This window comes from Castor canadensis, chromosome 1 (genome assembly GCF_047511655.1).
Source record: "Castor canadensis chromosome 1, mCasCan1.hap1v2, whole genome shotgun sequence".
Classification (NCBI taxonomy): Eukaryota; Metazoa; Chordata; class Mammalia; order Rodentia; family Castoridae; genus Castor; species Castor canadensis.
In genome coordinates, this window is record NC_133386.1 from 15,000,406 (window position 1) to 15,023,335 (window position 22,930).

The 22,930-nt window shown below is 39.7% G+C and overlaps 1 protein-coding gene across 4 annotated transcripts in view; it reads left to right on the forward strand.

The window, feature by feature from the left end:
- The window catches only part of Rmnd1 (required for meiotic nuclear division 1 homolog), a 33,736-nt gene extending 11,486 nt beyond the window's left edge, over positions 1-22,250 (forward strand). For 2 of the 4 annotated variants that reach the window (XM_074072319.1, XM_020176008.2), the window contains 9 exons: positions 2,068-2,143; positions 3,476-3,515; positions 5,591-5,691; positions 7,828-7,934; positions 8,967-9,031; positions 10,837-10,913; positions 14,130-14,250; positions 21,541-21,657; positions 22,040-22,250. In XM_074072319.1, coding sequence (XP_073928420.1) covers positions 2,068-2,143; positions 3,476-3,515; positions 5,591-5,691; positions 7,828-7,934; positions 8,967-9,031; positions 10,837-10,913; positions 14,130-14,250; positions 21,541-21,657; positions 22,040-22,072 — 737 coding nt within the window. In that variant the 3' untranslated portion in view covers positions 22,073-22,250. Of the gene's footprint in view, positions 1-2,067; positions 2,144-2,556; positions 3,424-3,475; positions 3,516-5,590; positions 5,692-7,827; positions 7,935-8,966; positions 9,032-10,836; positions 10,914-14,129; positions 14,251-15,667; positions 15,823-21,540; positions 21,658-22,039 lie in introns of those variants that run through there. The other 2 variants (XM_020176009.2, XM_074072320.1) reach the window with 2 other exon arrangements.
- Positions 22,251-22,930: the final 680 nt, after the last annotated feature.

Consider the following 22,930-nt stretch of genomic DNA (forward strand, 5'->3'; position numbering starts at 1 on the left):
CAGCACATGATAGTGGGAGCACATTGGAAGAGAAGCTGCTCACATAGTGGTGACCAGGGACCACTCCAAGGGCACACCAATGACCTAACTTCCTCTCACAAGGCCCGACCTCTTCAAGATTCCACCACCTCCCAGTATCACCACCACCTGGGGACCAAGCCTTTAGCACAAGGGCCTTTGGAGACACTTATAGCCAAACCATTGCCCTACAAGGCTACTCTTCTGTAGTATTTAACAGTTATTTAAGGGCTGGGGGCATGACTCAAGTGGTAGAGCACCTCCCTGGCAAGCGCGAGGCCCTAAATTCATACCCCAGTACTGCCAAAAAAAAAAGTTATTTTAATATGATACATCAAACCATAAAATTAATAAAAACAGGGAAAGCCTTAAAACAATTTACCAACTCAATATTTCAAAACTAACAAAAATTAGTCAAAAGGTAAACACATGAATATCAGAAAATTTAACTGAAGATTTTTGGGAAAGTATTAGAAAGATTCTTGATGGGTGTGGTAGGACACGCCCATAATCCCAGCACTCTGGAGGCTGAAGCAGGAGAATTGTGACTTGAAGGGCAGCCTGTGCTACATAAACCCTGTCTCAAAAAGTAAAAAAGATTCTTGAGAAATAGCCTGCCTGTTAGAAGTGCACAGCATGGCGGTACATAGCCTGTAATCCCAGTACTCAGGAAGCTCAGGAGGATGGCAGGTTCAAGATACATAGTAAGACATGAGAGAGAGAGAGAGAGAGAGAAGGGAGGAGGGAGGAAGGCTTCCCTGCCACAAAGAGAATTATTTAAAGACTCATTGCCCCACAAGAATGTTGTGATGTCACCATGCTTTCCAGCCTTGATGCTCTGAACAAACTCACGTCTTTGATGATACAGACAAATGGACTTGGAGACGCAGAGCCATGTCCAGAGCCCCTAAAGTCAGGGGCAGCCGTGGCCAATACTAAAGGCTCTTACTAGTGTGGTTCTGGGTGTTGAGGAGCTGGGAATTCATTACCCAGGTCTTTCCCACTGCATTTATGTTGCTTTTGGCTACATAGGTAAACTGTGTCTATGTAGGACGTAGTACTTAAGGGGTTAGAATTCACCCCAAAAAGGTAGTTAAGGATTTTATCTCTGTCTAAATCTCTGTTCCCCAGCCTCTACTAGGAATTCTGAGACTTTGAGGATCTTAATGTTACATTAAGCAATTATAAGACAGATGTGGTGGCACTTGCCTCTAATCCCAGCACGCAGGAGGCTGATGCAGGGGAATTGAGAATTGGAGACCAGTCTGGGCTATATAATGAGACCCTGTTGCAAAAAAAAGAAAAAAAAATATTATATGTAACTTCTTAAAAATTAATAATAGGTATATTAATAATATTGTTTAATTTACATTATAGAATATATACTTAGAAAAATGCTAGTTTACTAATATGTAAAGCAACTACTTATTGGTGGATATTGTTATATTTGATAATTAACATTTAAAGGTTAAAATTTTTTTTACAGTTGCAGTGGTAGTTGTCATGACTAACTTTGAAATACATATGTTTTGAAATGGTCAGTCTTTACTTCTGTATATTTTCTATTACCCCATAATTTACAGAGTATAATTTAGTTCAGCAGAATGAGCAGTTTGTGAATATTATGTTACAATAAGTTGGTGTAATAAAGGAAGAGAAGACATTAACAATGCTTTACATTTTCTTTTAAATTAATTTTCTGGAAAGATGTTTAATTCTTGAACCTTAGTTGTATTGAACCTAACACTTTAATACTTATTAACTGGTCTAGTGAGCACTGAACCAAAATGGATATGAATGAGCAGTTGTAAATAGCATTCCTGATAACATAAAAGGTTGTAGAATGCTTTAGGAAAGTCATTTCTTGTGTCTTTTTCATTTTCATGTCTTAAGTCCCTTCCAAAGTCTTAGTAGATAGTTGGAGATTGTGTGGAGTACTTGTGGCATATAAGAGAATCATAAGTACTTCTTACAAATGTTTATAGGTGACTTTCAGACCTTATGTCACCTCTTGTCATAGATTTTTTGTTGATTTATTTTAACTCACAGATGCAGCAAATATTTTGGTGATGGGTGTGGAAAATTCAGCAAAAGAAGGTGATCCTGGAACAATATTCTTCTTCAGGTAAGACAGGATAGAAACCCCACTGGAAAGTTGGTTAGTGGTCAGGTAATTGTGGCCTATAGATACACATGTCTTCAAGGTATGCTTGTGAGCTGAGTTTATCATTGGATTCCTTTGATCTAGGAGAGATTGCCAGGTTTAGGAGTCCCCTTCTAAAATGAAGAATTGTTAAAACAAGTAAATAGTCTTCCCCAGGGTTGTCTTTGTTTGTAAACGTGGGTTTTCATCAGTGAAGTTTCCAAAACCATCCATTCATCGTCAGTGCCCCTTATTGGAGTCTTGCCACCCCGTCCATCCCTGCTGTCCTTTTCTTCCTATCCTTTCCGGAGCAGCTAAAATTTTAACCAACTTACTTCCCCCAGAGACTTCAGACGGGACCGTGGCTCACATATGCTTGTTCCTCTCATTTAAAGATTGTCCTCCTACCAACTAATGTAAAGAGGCCCACTGGGGGTGATCGTAATGGAAGCCACATAAGATAACCTCCTCACCACACTCGGGAAGTCTGTTATTCCCATTTTGCAGCTGAGGAAATGAAGAATCAGAGGATTCAGTGAGTCACAGATAGCTGTGGGACTAACAAGTGGCAGAACAGAAACATATGGGCCAACCATGAGAGTGCATAGAGTGTGTGCCTGGCAAGGGTTAGATCCTGGGTTCAGTCTGCAATACCAAAAAAACTTTTTAATTCAAAAACAAAACAAATCCAAACTTTGTCAGAGGACTTTTGTGGTCTTAGTACTTGCAATTGATGAAAACTGGAAGCCCTAATATAATTGGCACTTCAGGTGTCAGTCTTATCTAGTTCCTACAGGATAGGATCTGAATCATACTCATCTTTTTATCCCAAATACTAAAATAAGCATAGACCACACATCTACTAAGCACTTAAGAAATGTGCAAAGAATGATAGGAGCCCATCCCTGCCATTCTAACTTTCCTTCCTCCAGGGCCATAACCCAAAGTCATACCAAAAACTGCTCAACACAGCAAATCTCAAACATGAAGCCAAGTTCATTTATAATGTTTAGACCTTAATCTCTATCAAAGCCAGAATTGGTACAGAGGGACTTCTGTGGCTTCATCATAGCTGTTTAAGTATTGTGTGATGGGGAGGTTTATTCTACAGAAGCTGTTAACTCTCAGAGCTTTAGTTGATCTGAATCTCTCTACCATAACTGTTAAAAACATGACCCTTGAGGTGGAGGTGTGGCACAAGTGGCACAGTGCCTGTTTAGCAAGCACAAGGCTCTGAGTTCAAACCCCAGTAATAGGGGGAAAAAAATGTATTCTATCTTTAACTTACTTGCTTCTCTTACTCTTTTAATCCAGGGAAGGAGCTGCTGTGTTTTGGAATATAAAAGACAAAACAGTAAGTATAAGTAAATTGTAAAAGTATAAATATTTAGTTTTCTAAGAACAAATTGTTAATTAGCACTCCATTTGAGATACTGGAAGATGAATTAACAGATAACCTGCAACTTGCTTGTCCTGCATTATGTGATATCCCATTAGTTTTATCTTCTAAAATATATTTTATTTTGGCTTATTTTTTAAGTTTTCTACATTTTCAGTTCTCTGGGCACACATTAATTTGTAAAGAACCCAGATCATCCTAGCGACACTGTGGAAAGAATTATATTTGCTCGCACAAAGTGCATGATGTATATATGGTTTATTGGAAGCTGGTTAAATTGATGCATATTTGAGATCAAACTTTCTAGAACTTATCACTCATAGGAAATAATTTCTTCAGTATCCAAGTCTGGATTTGTTTAATACAACCTTTTTAAAGATAATTTGGTAGTATACATCAAAACTTTTTATTTCACCCAGCAATTTTACACACAGAAAATTATCCAAAGGAAATAATCACAGATACGCATGATGAATTCTGCAGAGAAATGTTCATCAAAGTATTGTTTACATTAGCAAAGATTAGAAATACCTGAAGTACACAGCAATAGAAAGTCTTAAATACATCCGTCAGATAAAATACACTACAATTCTTAAAAAATCACATGGAAAAATACCTGCTTTCAGGTAATTTCTTATGTGTATGTTGCAGTTAGATACACAGTTATAACCAATCAGTTTTTTTTTTTTAAAGTATGCTGCCTATGATCCCAGTTTTACTAAAAGGAAATAAGAAATAGGCTCACATACAGTGGGGTGGGGAAGGGATCCTGAAGAAAAGAAAATGTAGATGACCAATAAATGTGAAGAAGACTCAAACAAACTGGCTGCCTGAAATTGCAAAGATCCAAAAAGCTGATAGTACTCTAGTTTTTTATGAACAATCTCATACATGCTTGGGTTTAAAAATTTTTTTTCTTTTATTCATATGTGCATACAATGTTTGGGTCATTTCTCCCTGCTACCCCCCACCCCCTCCCTTCCCCCACCCCATGTTTTAAAATTAGAAAAACTGTTCTAGAAAGCAGTTTAGCAAACTATATAAAAATTACGAGAATATATGTCTTTTTCTTTTTGGCATTGCTGGAGCTATCTGGGACCTCAAGCATGCTAGGCAAGTGCTGTACCACTGAGGTGCACCCCCAGCCCACATGTCTTTTGATATAGCAGTTCCTAAAGAAATAGTCCCACAGGGGCATGAAGATAAACACACAAGGATGATGCATGGAGACGTTGTAATGGTGGAGAGTAGAAATCACTCCCCATGGACAGACATCTAGGATGGCTAAGTAACCATAGTCCCTCCTAATAGGAGGGTAGTGTTCAGGATGTCTACATGCATAGTGTGACCCCACTTCACACAAAAGATAAAATAAATGTTCATAGCCAGGCTCATGGCAAAAAGAAAAAACATAGGAAGATATGCACCAAAATATCATGGTACCTCTGAGGATTCGGCCTCCAGGTGAGAGGTGAGAGGCTCAGAGAGAGTGGTCGCTTCTGCACCTTTCTTGTTTGGATTTTACATGTACTTGCCCAGACACTGTTTTTAGAGATGTAATAAATACAAACCACTGGTGATTTTCTTTAGATTGTGGGATAATGATCATTTTTCTTTTCCTTTTTATGCTTATGTATCTTACAAATGTAAGAATAAATGAAGCCAGTGCTGGTGGCTCACGCCTGTAACCCTAGCTACTCAGGAGGCAGATATCAGGAGGATTGAGGTTCAAAGCCAGCCCAGGGAAATATATTTGTTTGTGAGACCCTATCTCAAAAAACCCTTCTCAAAAAAGGGCTGGTGGGGTGGCTCAAGATGTAGGCCCTGAGTTCAAACACCAGTACCGCAAAAAAAAAAGAAAAAAAGAATAAATGAACATGGTATCCTGATTATTTTAATATCACAATGAGTTTTCCTTTTCCTTAAAAACTAAGCGGCCGATAACATGAAAATGTCATAAGCACTAGTCCATAATATGCTATACCAAGGGAGTCGGTTTTAATTTCAGGCTAATGTTCCTTTTCTCCTAGATGAAGCATGTAATGCAAATTCTAGAGAAACACGAAATCCAGCCCTACGAAGTTGCACTGGTGCACTGGGAAAATGAGGAGCTTAACTACATGAAAGTAGAGTAAGCAATTTCTAATCAAATTTATGAAAAGGGCTCTTGGATAAAAACTAGGTAGAGTACTAGAGAGATAAATTATTTGTGAAGACTAATTTTAAGTACACATAGAAAGCTTAAACCAAAATAATGAATATTAAGGAATACATGTATATTTTTTTTTAACTTCTCAGGCTCTCTACAAATTAAAAAAAAGTAGAAAGCTTATATTTTCTAAGGAGCCTAAATCAATAAAATACTATGCCTTCATTAGAATGAACAAATTACTAGTAAAGTTTTCTCTTTAAGTAAATCCATTTTTCCTTGATTTTGAGAACAAAAGGTAAATAAAGGAAATATAATGTGATCTGAGAGAACCACTTGTATAAACGCGGTGATTGCAAGAAGCAGGGCCTGACATACCATTCAGATAACGGTGTATGGGTGGCACAGCCTAGCTGATTTTCCTGCCTTAGTAAGGGGAGAAATGTTAGGGCATAGAGAGAAGCTAGAATGAATAAGGTAGAAAAGTCTCTTTCCTCCTGGAGTCCCCTATCTACTGCGATATGAAAAAAGTCTTTGTAGATTCTTAGAAAGGAAGTGTTGAACAAGAGCTTTAGGAAAAACTGGAAGAGACCCTACCTGTAGAAGACCAGATAAGAATTAGCAATAGGAGCCAGCAATGACTAACTGCTCACATTGTGCCCGCCACTTCTCCCAAATGCTTTCTGTGTGCCACTCTCTTCATTGCATTCTGCTAAGAGCCCTGTCAAGTGCGTGAGGGCCTGGGCCCATGGTGGCGGCACTCACGTGAAGATGCAACCCTGAGACTCACAAATGAGGAGCTTATACTGTTTTATTATTATTAAGCCCTCAGTTTGTGGTTATAGTTCCCATGAATTTCCCTTCTGTGCTCAATTTCCAGATCCAACTGTCATTTGCTAGACCCTTATGTGTGAGCCTACCTACACACACACACACACACACACACACACACACACACACACCACAGTATGTGAAGGAGTAAAATCCTCAAGGATTTGGATCCCAGAAAAAGCTGTTTAGTTTTGTCAAAAACGCCACCATCGCTGCTTTTTGAGCCATTATTGAGTCATGCCTAGAGTCCAGGAGTCCCCCTGCCTCCCTGTGTTCTATGGTGCCAGCCAAGCTCATTCATAAAGCATCCCGCTCACTCTGCTCTCTTTCTGGTCTCCTTTTTTCCCCCACCCGAGGTAGTCAGAGCAGATTCTGCCCTCAGAGCTCCCATTAGACCCCGTGTCCACCTCCCATGTGCATCTCTTCTGGCCTCATGCTGACGATGGCTGCCCTATGCGATTCCTGCTTGCTTGTGATGGTGACATTCACAAATTCCCTCCCTCCTTGCACTCCCAGTCCCTTCCAGAGCTTTGTGAGTGCACCTTGATCTTTCACAACAGCCCTGTCTCCCTCCCCATCCCACCACATCACCATGATTTCAGATCCTTCTGCCTCAGCCTCCTGAGTGCCAGAACTAGAGGCTCGTGCCATCAAATCCTGCTCTTTTTTTGTCCTATGGAATTACTAATATGCTCCTATTGAGTATTAAGTTTCTTTCCTAGACAGGCGCCAGTGTGGCTTATGCCTGTAATCCTAGCTACTCAGGAGCAGAGATCAGGAGGATTGAGGTTCAAAGCCACCCAAGTAAACAGTTCTTGAAACCCTATTTCAAAAATACCCAATACAAAAAAGGGCTGCCGAAGTGGCTCAAGTGTAGATTACCTGCCTAGCAAGCATGAGGCCCCGAGTTCAAACTCCAGTACTATCACACACACAAAAAATTATACTTTCTTTCCTAATGTTTTACTTTTAACCATTTGACCATGAAAACAATTTTTTTGTACTCAAATCTTTCTATATATCTGTGATTATTTCTGTGGGATAAATTTCTAGGAGTAGAATCACTTGGATCAAAGGGTATGACATGGCAGACTGGAGATGTGGCTCAAGTGGTAGAACACCTGCCTAGCAAGCACAAGTTCAAACCCCACTACAGTCAAAAAAAACCAAAAAAACAAAGACGTAATGTGAATTGCCAAAATGACCTCTAGAAATCCTAGAGTTTCAAGTGAGAAACTTGAAAGTGTTTATAAGATTTTGAAGATACTTTTCCTTTCCTTTTCACAGGGGGCAGTCTAAACTTCACAGAGGGGAAATCAAGTTAAATTCAGAGCTGGATTTAGATGACACCATTCTAGAAAAATTTGCATTCTCCAATGCTCTTTGCCTTTCAGGTAAGTTACTGCAGCATTTTGAAGAAGGTTTCACACAGTTTTCATTTCATCAGGGGAAGTGTAAGCCTTTGATTTTGACATGTTTTCACAGAACACTCAACACTGCCTTGGCATTCCTTGTTTTTTCCTACAGGAAAACATGTTTTATTAAAACATGGGTAACTGCTGAAGTTACCCAGTCCTTGTAAATTCTGTTTAAAGCCTCCTTTTGCCAAAAATGTGTTTTATATTATTGTCACTGCTCTTGTTTCCTCTCCACTCCTTTGCATGACTATTTATTTAAGTAGTCTCTGATCTAGACAGAGACAGCCCAGCCCTGTGACAGGGCACAGTCTACACCCCGTGTTTCACAGGAATGGGACAGAGTCACAGTGGCAGTGGCTGTGAGTTTATTCTGAAAGATCCATGCACCTTATAGCACAAGTTCCATGGGAATTTCTTTGCTGGCAGTCTGCATCAGGATCTTCCTGCTGTGACTTGTCCCCACCCTCTAGGCAGCCTCAGAGACTTTGCATTTTACTCCTAGCTCTGAGAAGTGCAAGGGGAAATCACACCTGAGTGACACGGTGTGCCTTTCACCTCTGGGTTTCCCAGATGTGGTGTTAGAAAATCAGGAGTTCTACTAGATGTAGCTGCAGACTGCCACCAGGGTTCGAAATCTGAGCCTCCTATCTGTTTTTATGTTAGGGCTGTCCTTTGACATATTAACATCTACTTTTAGTTTTAGTTTCGAATTGGCTTCTTTTTAATTTGTTTGTGAGGGGAAGGTGTTTGGTTTGGATTTTTTTGTTGTTTTGTTTTTAGATTTTGAGAAAGGTTCTTGCTATGTAGCTCAAGCTGACCTCAAACTCGTGATCTTCCTGTGTCAGCCTCCTGTGTGCTGGGATTATAGGCATGTGCCACCTTGCCTGGCTGCACATTTGCCTTTTAAACCATTGCTAAAATGGCAGCAAAGACAATGTGCAGTTATGCACTCTGTATAAACATGAGCATGATGATAAAGAAATGTTCCATGTTAATTTTTCTCCCCAGTGAAACTGGCTATTTGGGAAGCGACACTGGATAAATTTATTGAGTCTATTCAGTCAATTCCAGAGGTAATTATATCAATTTTATGCTTGTTTTCAAGGGTTGATTTCAGTATTATTGGAGTTTGAACCCAGGTCCTCGAATTTTCTAGGCAGGCACTCTACCAGTTGAGACATGCCCCTGGCCCTTCAAGGATTGCTTTCTATAGGGGAAAAACACAAATTTCTCAATATAACAATAAGCACATGAGTTTAAAAAAAAAAAGTAATAGTAAGCAGTAGGAAAGCAAAGAAAATACCTTTCAATTATATGTAAAATGATGAGATAAGATTTTCAAATTGTTTTCACTTTTTAAAACTTTAAATTACTTTTCTTGTGATGGCACAGTGGGTTTAATATAACTAAATTATTGGAAAAGAATGGGCCGGGGACATAGCTTAGTGGTAGAGCACTTACCTAGTACACACAAGGCTCTGGATTTTCTGCAAAGAAAAAAAATGGCGAGAAAGAAAAAAGTAAGTGACATTTTTCCTCTCATGAAGGCGATATTAACACTTTTTCATGATTAAATAAAAGTATTTTCCTAATCTTTGAGAAAAGTGGTAACATGAATATATTTTTGTATAAACTTACTATATAAAGTTTTAAATATGTAAAGTTGCTAAATTTTGAGAAAATTAGTGGTATAAAAATGCATATAAGCTTACACTATATAGTTAGAATTATGTAAAGTTACATTAAAATTTCAAAATGCATTAAAAATCATTTTTACTTGTAACTAATTTTGTTTTTATTAGGACAGAATATTGTAATTATTCTTGGGAAAAGAGGCACTTTTCTGATAAGAGATTAGGAAGGTAATCATAAAAATACTTATGAGAAGGGTGTACTAGCTTTCCGTCACTGTAATAAAATCCACTTAGTACAAGGAAATGTTTATGTGGGCTCACAGTTTGGTGGTTTCAGTTCACAGTTGGGTAGACTCATTGATTTACGTGATAGAGCAAGCTGCTTAGCTCATGGTACTGGGAAACGGGAAGAGGAGTGACCAGGGTCCCAGTATCCCCTTCAAGGGCAAGTTGGCAACCTAACTTCCTTCCATTAAGTCCCACCTCCAAAAGGTTCCACCACCACCTAACAAGGCAAGGACCTGAGCCTTTGGGGGACATTCAAGATCCAAACAACAGTGAAAGGGGAAAAAAAAGGTATAGACTTTCTGCTTAAGAAGATTTGAAGTCTTGCTGGGCACTGGTGGCTCATGCCTGTAGTCCTAGATACTTGGGGAGGTTCTGTGCCAGCCCAGGGATATAGTTCTTGAGACCCCATCTCTAAAATAACCAGAGGAAAATTGGACTGGAGGTGTGGCTCAAGTGGTATAGCACTTGCACTGGAAGTGTAAAACCTTGAGCTCAAACCCCAGTCCCACCAAAAAAAAGATTTTGTTATCTTGGAGTGAGTTAAGACATGTTATCTGGGAGAGAGTCTTACGTAAAATTACGTTCCTTCAGAATTTGCTTGATGGACCTAATACTTTCTGAAATGATGCATACATAGACCTCCCTCAGTATCTGTGGAGGATTGTTATAGGACTCCCTCCTCACCACCCTAACACCTGTGGGTGCTCATGCTAATACAAAATGTATGTGCATATAACCTATGCACACCCTCTTACATACTTTAAATACTCTGTAGATGTGCAGTACCTAATGCAATATAAACACTATGTAAATAGTTATGCCATACAGTTTAGGGAGTTCAGAACAGATGCAGCTGTCTTTAAGATTTCCTATCTGTGGTCAGAATCCACGGGTACAGATACAGAGGGCCAGCTGTGTATGTGGTTTGTTTTTTTTTTTCCCCTCTCTCCAAATAGGCTTTAAAAGATGGGAAGAAAGTGAAACTATCTCATAAAGAAGTTATGCAGAAAATGGGTGAACTCTTTGCCCTAAGGTAAAAATTTTTCTTGTAAATAAAATATTTCATATATTTAACAATCTCAGGAAAATATTCCTGTAGTTCTGTAATAAGGAGAAAACATTTAGACTTTTCTGGGAATTTTGCTATTTTCATCTCTTTAATTATAAGCAGGAAGAACTCTTATCCATTAGAAGCAGGTAGGCTGTATTAGGACTAGACATGAGGAAATTCAGCATATACAAAAGAGGTAACTAGTCCACATTAAATCCTCATCAAGGGGCACCATAAGTGTCCTTTGAAGATAGGAGGATATATTCTAGAATTTGCTTAATGCAAATTCCCAGTAAAACAAACATACTCAGCAGACTTCATTGCTACAGAATTGTTCTATACTGTATTCATGGGATCTAAGACACTGTACAATGCAATGGTAAGAAACACCTGCTACTCTGTCATCATAGAACGTATACTTACTGAAACAGCTCTTTCAGTCTTAATCTGGTAGTCTTTCACAGACCCTCTTGAGCACATACACGGGAAAGCATTAAGAAGTAAATTGTTTAAGGTAATGACATCTTAAATCACAGCTGTCACATGTAAGACACCATCAGTTTTAAGATATTTCCCATTTTTAGAGAGTTAAATGGAAGGAACTGAGTCCTAAAACTGATGAAATACAGAAATGCATCATCTTAAATAAATGTCTGGAAAAGCCTTGGATTTATTTTGTTCTTGGAATTTTCCCAGGACTTACAGAATGAAACATGCTGGATATTGGTGTTTCTCTCACTGGGCAGTGTCCATCTCATCCTTTCTTAGATGAATGTTATAGAGCTCTTTGTAAATGTTTACGTAAGAGCTGCCTTTCCATCTCCTCAGGTACTCTGCCTGAGAGAAGTGATCCAGTGTTTTATCAATGCATTTCTCATAGCTCAGGAACCCTAATTCAGGGTCATTCCTTAGAAATATGCCACACTAAGTTCCAAAGCCCCACGCGTTCTCAAAAAGGTGGGATTCTTCTCTCGTGTTCTCTTTGTAATGCAAGCAGAATCTGATACAGCAAATTATAATAATAATAAAACTTAAGAGTCAGGTGTGGTGGCACACAGCACACCTACTGCTGTAGGTGCTCCCAGCTACTCAGGAGGTAAAGGTAGGAGGATAACAGTCTGAGGCTAGCACAGGCAAAAGCACAAGAACCCTGTCTGAAAAACTAAAAGCAAAAAGAACTGGGGACATGGCTCAAGTGGTAGAGCACCTACCTAGCAAGCTCAAGGCCCTGTTTCAAACCCCAGTATCACCAAAAAAAGAAAAAAAAGTAAAAAGCTAGGATTAAATATAGATTTGTGTGTGGTTTATACAAAGCCTGATATTTCTTACCCTAAATTTTCTTATCTTTTTTTATTGCTTATTCATTTATTCACATGTATATACATAGTTTGGGCTATCTCCCCCCACCCCCTCCCTTGCTCCCCCACCCCCTCCCTCGCTCCCCCACCCCCTAAATTTTCTCTTTACGATAAAAGTGCTTCTGTGTTATTAAAAGGAATGTGATGAATCTGTGAAAAGAAACACAGCTAAGTACATTAAGTGAAAAATTAAGTCACAAATTATATATGAGGAGCTGGCAGAGTGGTTCAAATGGTAGAGTTTCTGCCTAACAACCACAAGGCCCTAAGTTCGAACCCATGTGGTGTGATCCCATTTGTATAAGTGAACAAAAATACTCAGACTTGTCTTGTATGTCCATGCACATATCGTGTGTGCATGGAGAAAGATCCTGAAAGCCACATCACAGGGTTTGTAGGGCCTGTCCTTGGGGAATAAAGGATGAGAAGGTGGTTTGTGTGGTAGCTTAAGAAGGCCTGCTGCTGCTTTTCTGAATTCTCTGGGTTCTTTTCTTTTTCTTTTTTTTTTTTTAAATGAACAGCTGTGTATTACTTTACAACTTAAATTTTCTTTTAATGAAAGAGTTTTACAGTAAGCTTAAACCTCTGTTAAATAGGTGGAAATTAAGAGAGAATGGACGTGTTTGCTTTTCCAGTGTTTGCATGAGCGGAAGGAGGCAGAGGAAACTTAGTGGGGGCTACCCATGGGGAATGGGAGAAAGGGAAATGTGGAGATAAGAATAGAAGTAAGATTTATCAGTTTTTGCCTTTTCATATCTTTTTGACTTACTTTTAAGACAGGGTCTAGCCTAGGCTGACCTCAAACTCATCCTCCTGCTTCAGCCTCAGATGTGCTGGAATTACAGGCATGTACTACCACACCTGGCTTTTTTTGGATTTTTGAGCCATTTAATTACCTAACACCCAAAAACATGTGTGGAAATTGTACATTTTTGTGCTAGGCAGGCACACTCTACCCCTGCATTCTTTTTTTTGTTTTTTTGTGATGGTGGTACTAGGGTTTGAACTCAGTCTCATGCTTGCTAGGCAGGTTCTCTACCACTTAAGCCATACCTCAAGCCCATTTTGCTTTAGGTTATTTTTCAGATAGGCTTTCACTTTTTGCCCAGACCTGGCCTTGGACCATGATCCTCCTACTTCCAGCCTCCTGAATACCTGGGCTAACAGGCACATACCACCACACCCAGTTTATTGGTTGAGATGGGGTCTGGCTAACTTTTTTCCCAGGTTAGCCTTGAACCTCAGTCCTCAAAATCTCCACTTCCTGAGTAGTTGGGGTTATAGGCATGAACTACCACATCTAGCTGTAAAATTTTAATTAAAGAAACAAGCTTAGAAATTGAAAAACAAAATGTGAGCATTTTCTTTCCCACTTTATAAGTAATATTGTTAAAGACTCAATCAAGGCTGGATATCATGGTACATATCTGTAATCCCAGCTACTGGAGAGGTGGATATCAGAAACATTAGCAAGATCCCATCTCAAAGAACAGAAGCACAGGTAGGAGGATTGTTGCCCAGGCTAGCTCTAGGCAAAAGAGCCTATCTGAAAAATAACTAAAGCAGGAAAGGGCTGGGGGGCATGGCTCAAGTGGTAAGAGTGCCTACCTAGCAAGCTCAAGGCCTGAGTTCTAACCTCAGTACCACCAAGAAAAAAAGACTGAATTAATTTGGTTGAGAGTTTTAAATTCTTTTGAAAATTATTGATTTATATGTTTCTCAAATATTTCGCAAAGGCCAACATTCTAAAATGTTCTCCTCTAACACCACGTACATGTGAAATAATAGAAACAATTATTTTTAATTCAATACAAATAAAAGTTATTTTCCCTTTTTAAAGGCACCGTATCAACTTGAGTTCAGACTTCTTGATCACACCTGATTTCTATTGGGATAGAGAAAACCTGGAAGAACTTTATGATAAAACTTGTCAGTTTCTTAGTATTACCCGAAGAGTTAAGGTATGTATTTTGCATGTTTACTAAGAGAAAAAAAAAAAACATGTTTTTACTGTAATTAGTATGACTGAGTTTTAAATTAAGTGAATATATTTAATTGCTTCAGAGAAATATCTTGCTTGACTTCTGTTCAGATCTCTTTAGATTTCTCTTTCATTTCTTGTCACTTTCTGGCTCTCCATGTCAAAGCTTCAAAGCCTAGATGAGACGTGAGGTCCAGGCCTGCGTGTCCATTGGAAGTTCTTGTCAGGTCTAAGCAAGAGTGCATGGGGTCCTGAACTATGATGGTGACAGTGAAAATAGAAATAAACATGGGGGCAGAAAGAACAAAAGATGAGTGATGTTTGTCTGTTTGTGTCAGATAGAAAGGTAGCCAAACAGAGAAGCAGCAAATCACCCAGTTAGAACAATCTCATAGCCATTTAGAAGTGTGGAAGCAGCACTGGGCATGGTGGTACATGCCTGTAATCTCAGCCACACAGGAGGCATAGGTAGGACGATTTCAATCCAAGGCAAAAACTCAAAACCCTATCTGTGAAACAGCTAAAGCAAAAGCACTTGAGGCGTGGCTCAAGAGGTAGAGCACCTGCCTTGCAAGGGTGAAGCCCTGAGTTCAAACCCCAGTAGCACCAAAAAAACCACATAAGTCTGGTGATGTAGCTCAGTGGTAGAGCACTTGTCTAGTATGCCTGAGGCCTTGGGTTCAATCCCTAGCACTGCAATAAATAAGTAAATTAAATGAATAAATGTGTATATATGTGAATGAAAAAATACCTAACATCACTGTTTATTAGTACATTGCAAATCAAAACTTCAGTTAGGAGTCCTTTTCCTAGCTATAGTTTGGATGTGAAATGTCCTTCAAAGCCCCATGTGTTATAAGGTTTGTCCCCACTCTTGGGAGGTGGTAGAACCTTTAAGAGACCGAGCCTAGTGGGAGGATGTTAGGTCATTGATAGCAGGTGCTTGAAGGGGACTGGTAGACCCCAGCCCCTTCCTGTTTCTCACTTCCCTGGTGCCTGCTTTGCTTCCAGGGAGCACCATATGTTCCCTGCCATGACTTGCCGCCTCACTACAGGGCCAACCATGAAACTCCAAAACTAAGCCAAATAAAACCTTTCCATCTTATAAGTTGACTGTCTTAGGTATTTTGTCACAGTAATGAAGAGCTGGCTAACACATCCTTCTACTCATTAAAATGGCTAAACCTAAATGACTGGCCCCAAGTGTTCAGAATGTGGAGTAATTGAAAGTGTCATGTATTACTTGTGGAATAAAAATTGACATACTCACTTTGTGAAACAGGTTCTTAGTTTCTCATAAAGCTTTGTCTTACCACATGTACTAGTCATTTCCCGTTGTTGTGAAAAAATACTGGACAAAACAACTTAATGGAAGAAGGATTTATTGTGGCCCACAGTGTCAGAGGCTTCGGTCCACAGTCATGTGGCTCTGTTCTTCTGGGGCCGTGTGTGTGAAGCAAGGACATCATGGTGTGGAGATGCGGTGGAACACAGCAGCTCACCTTAAGGCAGACTAGAAGCAGAGAAAGAGACAAGAAGCACCGGGGACAAGGTATAGCAGGCATGGCTGCTGTGACCTCCTTCCTCCCACGAGCCCCACTTCCTAATAGCTCATTCAGCTATGAAATCACTGATGAAGTTAGCACTCATTGTCCAGTCACCTCTCAACAGCACCAACTGGAAGCCAAGCTTTCAACACTTGAGCCTTTTAGGGGTTACTTCATACCCAAGCCATAACACCACGTAACCCAGAAATTCCACTCCCACGTATTGCCCATGAAAAATGAAAATGTGTCCTTAGGCAGGTTTGTACAGTGTTCATAGTAGCTTTCTTCCTAAGTCTAAAACTGGAAATAACCAGATATCCATCAATAGGTGAATGTAAAATCAGTGTAGTTTATCCATACAGTTGAATACCACTCAGCTATAAAACTCATTGCTCATGTAGCAACAAGGGAGGGGAATTCCCAAAATCACTGTGCTGGTACATGGTACCAAAGCATACATGAAAGACTAGTCTGCAGTTACAGAAAGTACATCAGTGATTCTGTGAGGTTTGGGGTGGGAATGGTAGGTGGGGAAGTGAATTGCCAGGGGCACAAGGAGCTTTTTGTGGCAATGGAAAGTATGGTGGTAGTTAACATAGCTACACACTTCTTAGTCTTCAAATTGAATGCTAAGATTGGGTATGTCTGCTTTATATAAGTTATGACTCAAATTTAATTTGGAAATAAAGTCTCAATTCTTTAGATGCAGCCATATTTAATGGGGATAAATTTTTAAAATATTCAGATGTACTGTTCTTGGATATCTCTCCTTTTTCTATTGGTATGGAGACCTTGGGTAGAATCATGGTTGTTGGATGAAATATATCACTGCCATCAGGGAGATGTAGATTTCTTTCCCTCTTCTGATAGCTATTCTGCTTGATGGTTTATTAAGTAAGTTAGTAAAAGAGCCACATCCATGATAACCAAGTGGTTGACAGGTCTGAGCTCTCAGGCATCACGTCATTCATCATCTGCCTCCTTAAACTACAGCACCTGTTGATATTGATGTCCATGGTATCTCTACAGTCACCAAGATGAAGGAAAATACTGAGTGTATAGTCAAGAAGAAAAGTAAAAAGATACGGTATCTTTCAAGAACTTGCTCAGATCCCTTAAGTTTAATGTAGAAGCCACATGGAAGATGAGAAATGTCAGAAAGGGATCAATAATGAAAACAAAAGTGCGATGAAGAATCACCTGGCTGCGTAAGAATTAGCTACCAAAAGGAAAGGGAAACCCCAGAGAAGGTGCCACTTTGTTGTCACTCTACCAGCCCAGGAGGAAAGGGCATGCCAGGAAGAGTCCCTTGGAGTTTGCTAGGGACAGAGCTCTGCTGAATAGAAGGGCTTCTTCTGGCCCCACCATTGGGAAGTTGGCTAGGTTCCCAGAAATGTAAGATTCCTGTACAAGTCAGTTCTGTGGTGTTTCTTTTTTTTTTTTTTTTTGAAATCTTTTTTATGAGTAACTGGCTCTCCTGAATCCTTAAGTGAGTATACAGAGAGAATGTACACTATTCACTCAATACTATAAACAAGTGAACTATTTGTCAATTATACCTCAACAAAGCTGAGGAGGGAAAGTGGAAAATTCAAGTAATCCTGAAGAATAACAGCAAAGATCTATCTAATCTGACACCATTAAAAGTTTCTGTCCTACTCTTTCAAGTTGATGTAATTTGAAGCTTTCTGTGTCCTGGAGCAGGACCATCCCTGCCTGCATTTTGCCTAATAAGGCCAAACCACCTCCTTGGAAAGCTTTCTCCCATCCTTATTTTGTACTTCTTAAGGTCTCCATACAGATCTCTCAGCTTCAGCACTTCAACTGCATTGTGGTGATCTGATTACATGTCAGTCTCTAGGGCTGTGTGTTTCCTAAGGGAAGTTCTACATCTTTGAATCTCCAGCATATTAGAGCACACTAATAGGCTTTCTGTATTTAAATGTCTGAAAAGATTCCTTCCAAGAAAATACAGGATTCCATTCCTTATCTAAACTACCTGACATCCTTCACAGCAGAGCTCAGATTGGTCAGATAATTGAACAGCAATCTTAAAATGCCTAATGCAGGTTGTTTATTACCCAGTCTTCCTGAAGTGTTATGTCTTCCACAAGTTCTGAAGCATACCTAAAAGTTCTCAAACTACCAGCTGGGAACCAAGCCTTCAGCATGCTCCAGTGACCTAAAGACCTTCCACTAGGCCCGATCTCCTAAATGTTCTACCACTTTCTAATAACACTGTAAGGACTCAAGCCTTTAACCCATGGGCTTTGAGGGGACATTCAACATCCAAACTATAGCAGGGCTAAAAGAACTAACCCTCCCCTATTATACTTAATACAGTGCTGGCATTATAGGTAATTCAAAAGAATAAGTAGTCCTGACCTTCAGTAAGCTTGAAGTCTTCCAATAAGTCAGACAACAGAGTGATCACAGTGCTGGAGGGAAGTTGCCCCTTGGTTTTTATTTTCTTCAAAAGTCAGAATCTTGCAAGAAATAGGAGAGAATGGGCATAAGATGCTGAAAAACAGAAAAATTGAAGACAGAGGTCAGAGTATCAGTTGGTAATTAGATCACTGGAAAAGATTGAACAGGGACAGAAACAGCTTGCAACAGGTGACAAGCTCCTTTTCCTCAAGTTTGCATCCCCCAAGGTTCTCCTGGCACCAGCTAATACACAAGCACTGTATTTGCGTGATTTCTACTCCCACCTTTTCCTGGTAGTTTTCTCAATCCGTCCTTTCTTCCAGATGTTTCCCTAAATCTTATAGTTCCTCCATCTCCATATCAAAGTATCTCATAGCATCCCTTTTATTAGTCAGTTATGTGTATCATTCCCCACTAGCATGTAAGCTCATGACATCAGAGACAATGATCACTGGCTTCCTGTGTTTGTTTTTTGTTTTGGCAGCACTAGGGTTTGAACTCAGGATCTCACACTTGCTAGGCAGGCACTCTTACCACTTGAGCCACTCCGCCAGTGCCCTTTTTAATTCTAAATTTTTTTGCTTTCCAGTTCTTGTAAAGATATCCCACGTAATATGTACTCAGTATTTGTAGAACAAATCATTGATTAAGATTTCAAAATGAAAGTCATTGTATTCTCCAGAAAATGTTGAAACTTCTGTTGTGTTTCATCTACTGGCAGAATCTTACCTATTTGATCATTCAACCAGAAATTTAAGTTCATCTGTATGTTCTTTCTGTTTCACTTTCCACATCCAGTCAGTCAGACCATCTTTCCAATCCTCCTAAGTATGATTCATTCATTGTAAATATTTATTGAAAGCCCATGTGATAGACCCTGGGCTGAACAGGGAAGAGGGTACCACACTGACCCGTGCTTTAAGCTCCCCACCAGTTAATATGCCACTTGGCCTTCTCACAGCTGTACTGGTCTTAATACCCTTTGCACTGATTCTCACCATCCACAGTGGAAGTTTACACAGTCTCTCTCTGCATCTCCTTGGCCAAGTGGGTCTGTCTCATTCGCCATTCTGCTTCTCTGCCCAACACACTATGGTGAACAGCAAACATTTCAGGACTGACAAGGATTCCCTTTATCTGCAGAGTAAGTTCAGACATTATACTGTGTGGTATCTATCACTGCTTTAACAAATCACCTTAAGCCTAGAGGCTTAACACAAATTTATAATCTCAGTTTTGGAGGTCAGGGCCTGGCATGGATGTCACTGAACTAAATTCAAGGTGTTGGCAGGTCTGCATTCCTCTCTGGAGGCTGGAGGCCAGATCCATTTCCTTGCCTTTTCCAGACTGACAGGCTTCCTACATTCTTTGGCTCATAGCCCTTTCCTCCCTCTAGCAAAGGCAAGTTTGAGTCTTCTTCATATCATCATTCTGAGCTCTCCAACTTCCATTTCCACATGTACACTCTTGGAAGCCCACGCAATCTAGCCTTATTCAAATGTCAGCTGATTATGTAGTCCTAATTCCCCTTTGCCATGTCATGTTCACAGGTTCCAGGAGGATCTGTGGAACGGAGCACTATACCCACACCACTGTGGCATCCAGTGCCTCTCAATTATATGCTAACCAGCTTCCAAGCACTTCCCTCCAAGTTGTCCATTGTCTAGTGACGCCTCTACTGCTTCCTCTGCTTAAAGTGCTCCCTTTCTGCTTCACCACCTTTATTCACAGCAACTGCCTACTTAATTCACATTAAGCACCTCTGTGAAGTCTTCCTTTTCTCAGTTCATCTGCGTGCATGTAACTTGCATGTCTCTACAGCTAAATGAAATTAGCAAGAACTCTTACATGCACATTTCTGTTTTGTCCAATGCTTGGGTTAATTGGACTTTAGAACCAAGAAAGTTGCACTTAGTATTAAGAGACTTTTGAAATTTCAGGATTTATATTAATATGTACAAATTCTAAAGTTGGGTGATGAAGTGAAGGAAGAACATGTTATCTATTCCTTGGTCAAAGTTCAAAGAAAGAAGCAAGCTTAAAGATGAATATTAGACACCAAAATATAATAGTCCGTGGGGGGGGGGGGGGAAGGAAAGTAAAGGATGCTGGGGTAAGAATGGAAGAAGCACTGCCTTAGACATTTATGGAATAGAAACTACACAAGGTCTTGGGTACGTGTGAATGGTAGCCATCAAGTTCCATGTCACCCATGCTGCAGTTAATGCTGCAGAGACTCATAATCAGTGTTTCCGTGCCAGAGACTCATAATCAGTGTTTCCGTGCATTCCTTTACTTTAATTCCACTTTTTTTGTTTTTGTGGTACTGGGGCTTGAACTCAGGGCCTCACACTTGCTAGGCAGGTGCTCTACCACTTCAGCCACTCCGCCAGCCCTTTTTTGTGTTGGGTATTTTTGAGATAGGGGCTCACGAACTGTTTGCCTAGGGTTGGCTTCGAACCATGATCCTCCTGATCTCTCCCTCCTGAGTAGCAAGAATTAGAGGTGTGAGTCACCAGCGCCTAGCTTTTTGTTTTTGTTTTTATTGGTACTGGGGTTTCAACTCAGGGTCTCCTGCTTTCTAGGCAAGTGCTTTACCACTTGCTTGAGCCACACTCCCAGCACACCTCATGAGAGAATCAAATGATTAAAAATGTTTTCAAACTTTCAATCTTCAGAGAAAAGTAGAGATACTATTGTGAGGCATCGTAACGCAGAACTTTTGCAGTTCAGTTCAAAGTAGTGCCACCTTTGGGGGGCTGGGGAGGCTGGGAGGAAGTAGCCCAAACAATATATGCATGTGTAAGTAAATGTAAAAATGTTAAAATGAAAGAAAAAAAAAAAGTGCCACCTCATGGTGAGCCATCAGCAGGTCAGGTTGTCAGTATTTGGGATTCTTTAGTAGAAGGTAACAAAGTTTACTTTTTTAATAAAAACTGCTAAAAACCTAAAGACAGCTACTAAAAACTAGGGTACCTTTTTAGACTTTCCATCAAAATCACAGATTAATATGATAACTATTTAACATATTAAATATTACAGAATGTTTCTGGATGGATTCATTAGAAACTGAACAATGGCTTGATTGCCTTTGAGAAAAACAAGGAGCAAGAATTGAATAATTTTTTCATTGCAGTACCCACAGAAATTGTTTGAAATGGTTTCAGTACACAATACATATTTTTCTTTCCTTTTTTTTTGGGGGGTAGTGGGGTTGGAACTCAGGGCTTCACACTTGCTAGGCAGGCGCTCTACCACTTGAGCCACTCCACCAGCCTCTAGTTTTTCTCATACAGGTCATGAATGAAAAACTTCAGCACTGCATGGAACTGACAGATCTAATGCGGAATCACCTGACTGAGAAGAGGGCACTGCGCCTAGAGTGGATGATTGTCATTCTCATCACCATAGAGGTGACTAGATTCTGTACCACTGTCACGTACCTTAACCTTTTTACTATATGGACCTAGCGATAGACAATTTGAGATAAAAAAAATTGTAGGAAAGATGATGACTTTTGGCTCTAATTAGTAAGTCCGTAGAAGTGATGTTAAGCCTCAAATGACTATATTTTGCAATTGCATTAAGTAATAAAAAGGTTCCACACGTTTTCAAGACAGCATTATGGCTTTAAATCATAATGTGCAGCTAATCAATACTTGTGCCTCAGATCTGCAGCATCCCAAGTGAGAAGGGTAACATTTACTTTTCATTCATCACAATCTTAGAAGTCATCTTATTGTGTACCAATAAATTGTTTGCCATAGAATTAATAATTTTTTTTTTAATCCGAAGGTAATGTTTGAACTGGGACGAGTGTTTTTCTGACCACTGGTAACTAGTGCTGCTGCAAGAGATACTCAAGTTCTACAATCAAAAATCAGTGTTCACTATTAGGTGACCTCATATTTAATAAGTATTTAATTTTTTTAATCAAGAAATTGTTATAATTATCTTTTCCAGCTCCTAAACATACTGCTGCTTGAATAAAAATTATATAATCTGGTGTTTGGGTCTACGTTGACAGTTGAAAAGGAAAAAAATTTTTATCAGTGTAAAGAACTTTGGATCATTTTAGCATCTAGGAAATCTCAGCAAGGTACTCCTTATAGCTAGAAACTTTAGATTTTGGTCACCACGTCTTAAATTTACCCTGGGAGTCAGTCTTGGCTAAAAATCCATACAGGAACCTACTAGTGTTGAAATCAATACTGGTGGCAGAAATAAACTTTATGCACCCATTTTAGAGGACCTAATTTGAATATGACTGCTTACTGGCACAGTGCTTTTTAATCAATATTTGTCTTCACCACCCAAACAAGTGACAATATTCTTCCTACAAAGACCCTTTCACATACTTTGGGGAAATTACAAAATAGCAAGCATAAAGAACTTAATTTATATACATACCACATTGCATTAACTTTTTTGTCAGCTGGATGTTAGTGCTTCATACCTGTAATCACAGCTTCGCAGGAGGCTGAGATAGGGAGGATTGCGGTTCCAGGGCAAAAAGCCTGGACAAAGTAAAACCAAAGGAAAAAGGGCTAGAGGCATGGCTCAAGTAGAAGAGCGCCTGCCTTCAGGCACAAAGCCCCGAGTTCAAACCCCAGTACCACCAAAAACAAAGCAAAAACGCCTTTTTGGATTTTGTTGTTGTTTGGGACAATCTCAAATGTGTATCCT